This window comes from Triticum aestivum, chromosome 1A (genome assembly GCF_018294505.1).
Source record: "Triticum aestivum cultivar Chinese Spring chromosome 1A, IWGSC CS RefSeq v2.1, whole genome shotgun sequence".
Classification (NCBI taxonomy): Eukaryota; Viridiplantae; Streptophyta; class Magnoliopsida; order Poales; family Poaceae; genus Triticum; species Triticum aestivum.
Window position 1 is genome coordinate 315,562,964 of NC_057794.1, and position 3,584 is coordinate 315,566,547.

Below are 3,584 nucleotides of genomic sequence, written 5' to 3' on the forward strand. Positions count from 1 at the left end.
CGGCCTGACAAAGGGACTCGTTCACAACTGATCACACACATTGTAGCCAGTTCGTCGAGAACACTACTGCAATAACATCCTAAAGCAAGAATAGAGTATTACACCTCGATGGTGGCCTGAACTTGGGTAGCTTCGGTGTGCTCTATTTTTTGTCTCCCTCTCTCCGATGATCGATGACCTAGGAACATAGTGTGTTCAGTGCCTGGACGAACTCTCTAAGGGTTGTTGCACACAACCTAATGTCAGGATCTTAGACTCCGACAACCTGACATGGCCCTCTCATCCTTTATGGTCATGTTGTGTAGGATCACACAACAATTCATGATGTTTTCCAATAGATCCTTGTCTAGAAATAAGTAGGCCCCCGGACAATTGCAAACCTTGCTTGTAGCACTCCAAGTGCCCTCTTAATGTCCTCCCTCTGAGCTTCTTGTGCCTTCGCAAAATGCTTATGCTTCTGCTCTCGGGCTTGAAAGTTGCCTTCACAAATGTTGACCATGATGAATATATGCCATCTGCTCAAAATTAGCCTTGGTCATACCGATGGCCATTCACCGTGAAGCTGCAAGGTGGACAAGTACCATCAGCTTGCCTTGCAAACAGATGGGATCACTTTAAAACATTGATGTCATTGTGAGATCCAGTCAACCTAAAATAGCAATGTCAGATCCACTGATCTTTGGAGGCAAGAACTTCCAAAATTATGGTCGGATCCTTGGAATGCCCGGTGAATTGGTCACTCCAAGATGGAAGGAAATTCTTTCACTTCCAGTGCATACAATCGACACTTCCTAACATCTTAGGACATCTTTTTACTTCATGCATCTCTAGAAGCATGGCCGTGTCCTCGGCATTGGGTGCTCACGGATACTACGGTCCATAAACACGCACAACAGTTTTATTGAACACTTTGATGCACTTGATGATTGTATTTCGGCCATTCTAAGGGTGTCATCCCATGAATCTGCGGGAGAGCCATATGCAAGCGTCTGAAGTTATGTGGTCACCTTCTGAAAAGAGGGAAAACCCAAAAGGCCGGGGCCATTTCTCTGTTGTTGAAAGAAAGGTTTACTGGCGTTCATGTCGTCGGCAATTCGATGAAACGGATGTTCGGTCATGCGGAAGCATCACCAAAACACGTATGACAGGAAAGTACACCACATGCCTCACCCAACCTCCAAATACGAAGGCTCACGTGCTCGATTTGAAGGTGCTTTAAAAATTACGATGATCGAGGGTGGAATGATGACTCTACTAGGGTGTCATTTTGGACAAAAATCTGGCGGTTATTAAGGTGATCGAGCCAATACGGTGATGTACTATAGTTGCTCTAAACAAACATAAAGTCATGGCGAGGCGCTCTTAGATTCAAAGATTAACGGCAGACAAACATTCGAAGAATTACTGTAAGGACAAGCATTGGCTGTTCTTCTTGCAGGCTTAAGATTCCGACACAAGATAAGAACAGAGCACGGATACACGATTTGAGATTTTTAAGAACCGTGCTAGCTCAGCCGATGTTTCGTTGTTTTCCCTAAATCTCATTCTCAAATCCCAAGTTCTCCACGCATACATGTACCTGACAAACTACAGATTTCCAGTTTAATTACCACGGTGAGACACACACACGCGCACACACACACACACATGGAGCGCTCACTCTAACTAAAACTCTACCGACCATCTCATCTCATCTTCTTTACAAGTCTCTCTGAACCCCAAGAACCCAAAACAGAAAGAGACAGTACCGTCTGAGCTCCTCTTCTAAGCCTTCCCCGCCATTCCGGCTGCTGCCCTGTCGTTGCTCTTCCTGGTGACCCGGATGTAGAGGAAGATGACGGCCATGACGGCCGCGGCGAACCCGGCGAGGATCACCTCGGCGCCGGCGATGGACCGGTCGTGCCTCCCGCCGGCAGGCCGCGCCACGCCGTCCGGCCCCTCCGCCGGCAACGGCGTCGGCGCGTCCGCGGTGGCGCCCAGCAGCGGCCTGGCCATCGCCATGGCGACCACATCGGCAAGAACCGCCAGAAGTAGCACCAGCCTCGGCTGGGACAAGAAGGCGCACCTCGCCATTGCAGCTCTCACTGACTCTGTGTGTGGGCGGTCCGGAGTTGTGTGAGCTGGAGATGTGAGGAGCAGAGCAGAGCAGAAGAGGGTTAATGGAGAGTGGGTGCGGGTGAGTGAATATATAGGCCGTGAGCCGAGCTGGAGGCTGGGAGTGAGCTGGATGCTGAGTTGCTGACCATGGTTGGCGCACATGAGACTGCAGAGAGGGGGGGGGGGGGGGGGGGGGGGGAGGAGGAGGAGGTCGGGGGAGATTGTCTCCGGGGGAGGGACGGGTGCTGCTGTGCTGTGGAAGGACGACGTGTCTTTGGCCTTAACTCCGAGTAGTTGGCTCTGTACTAGCTAGGCAGGCTGCGTACGATTATGAAGCGATGCTCTTGATGCTACGAGTACGACACTGTTCCATTCGTTATGGGCATTCTCAGCTCCAGTTTCATACAAGCTTCCTTCTTGTTTCCCACTCGCTTTCTACCTAGCATATGTTTTTCTTATCCCGCGTTTTACTTTCATTCAGGTGAGTATAAGAGTATTGTTGGTGGTACTACTTTTCGTGCATTTTGCTATTCCTTGCATCCCTCTGAAATTCGAAACTGGATCCTCTAACATTAAAAAGAAAAGTTAAAGAAGCTACAATACCTTAACTTTTTCTCTTTCAATCCATATGATTAAGGCTAAAATTATTTAAATTAATTTACAAATTACGGATTTAATGTGTACATTTATAATCATTACATACAAATAATTCGATGGTGAAATAAAATTAATTATAGATTATTTATGTCTACAATAAATATCAATAGTAAATAATAAACGCCTCTAACATTCCTTCTTTATTTTACACTAGGATTGCATTGTAGCATCATGACTTTGCTTTTTTAAGTTAGAGGATCCGGCTCCCTGAAATTCATGTATTTGAGCGTGCACTGCGCATACAGTTTGGAGCCGTGCAGTGCCGCTGTTTCCAGTTGGGCCGGCAGTCAGCAGCCGGCACTAACATTGACCCTTGCCGAAAGCGCGCGGCGGCATCTCCTTGTTTGGTGGAGCGAGGAGAGGACGGCTGGCCACGCCCAGCTGGATGCCAACCGGCCAGCTAGTAGCTAGGCTACACGACTACTAGTATCCTGCTAACACTGTTCCGAGTCAGAATACGCGTTTGGTGCCCGAGTGCGGGGCGCCTGCCCTACCTACAGTATCTACGTACGTGCAAACATTATTATTCCGCTTTGCTCGGCTTCCTTCATTTACCTCTCAACTTTTCTAGCTAGACTAGAGAGCACGTACGTACACGAGCGAGCGAGCGAGCGCTCTCCTCTCCCTGTGGCTCGTGGTTGTGCTTGGATTTCTAGAGTAATCGAGCCAAACCCGACTCGCGGGATTTAATTCAATTTCTCTCTCTACAGGTTCCACTTTAACCCCAGCGCACGGAATAAAGTTGGAGCCATCACTTGAGAATGGATCGCCGACCGACAAAGCATGCACTGTCTCGAATCAAGGGAAAGGGTCCGTACCAGTACCAAGGA

At 48.5% G+C, this 3,584-nt stretch overlaps 1 protein-coding gene across 1 annotated transcript; it reads right to left on the minus strand.

Moving 5' to 3' along the window:
• Positions 1–1,483: 1,483 nt before the first annotated feature.
• On the minus strand, positions 1,484–2,268 carry LOC123122619 (uncharacterized). The gene has a single exon (XM_044542911.1). The coding sequence runs from the start codon at positions 2,257–2,259 to the stop codon at positions 1,765–1,767; it is 495 nt and encodes a 164-aa protein (XP_044398846.1). The 5' UTR covers positions 2,260–2,268; the 3' UTR covers positions 1,484–1,764.
• Positions 2,269–3,584: the final 1,316 nt, after the last annotated feature.

Bases quoted from the DNA above. Each gene is read 5' to 3' on its own strand.
- LOC123122619 (XM_044542911.1), bottom strand. From the start codon at position 2,259: ATGTGCGCCAACCATGGTCAGCAACTCAGCATCCAGCTCACTCCCAGC.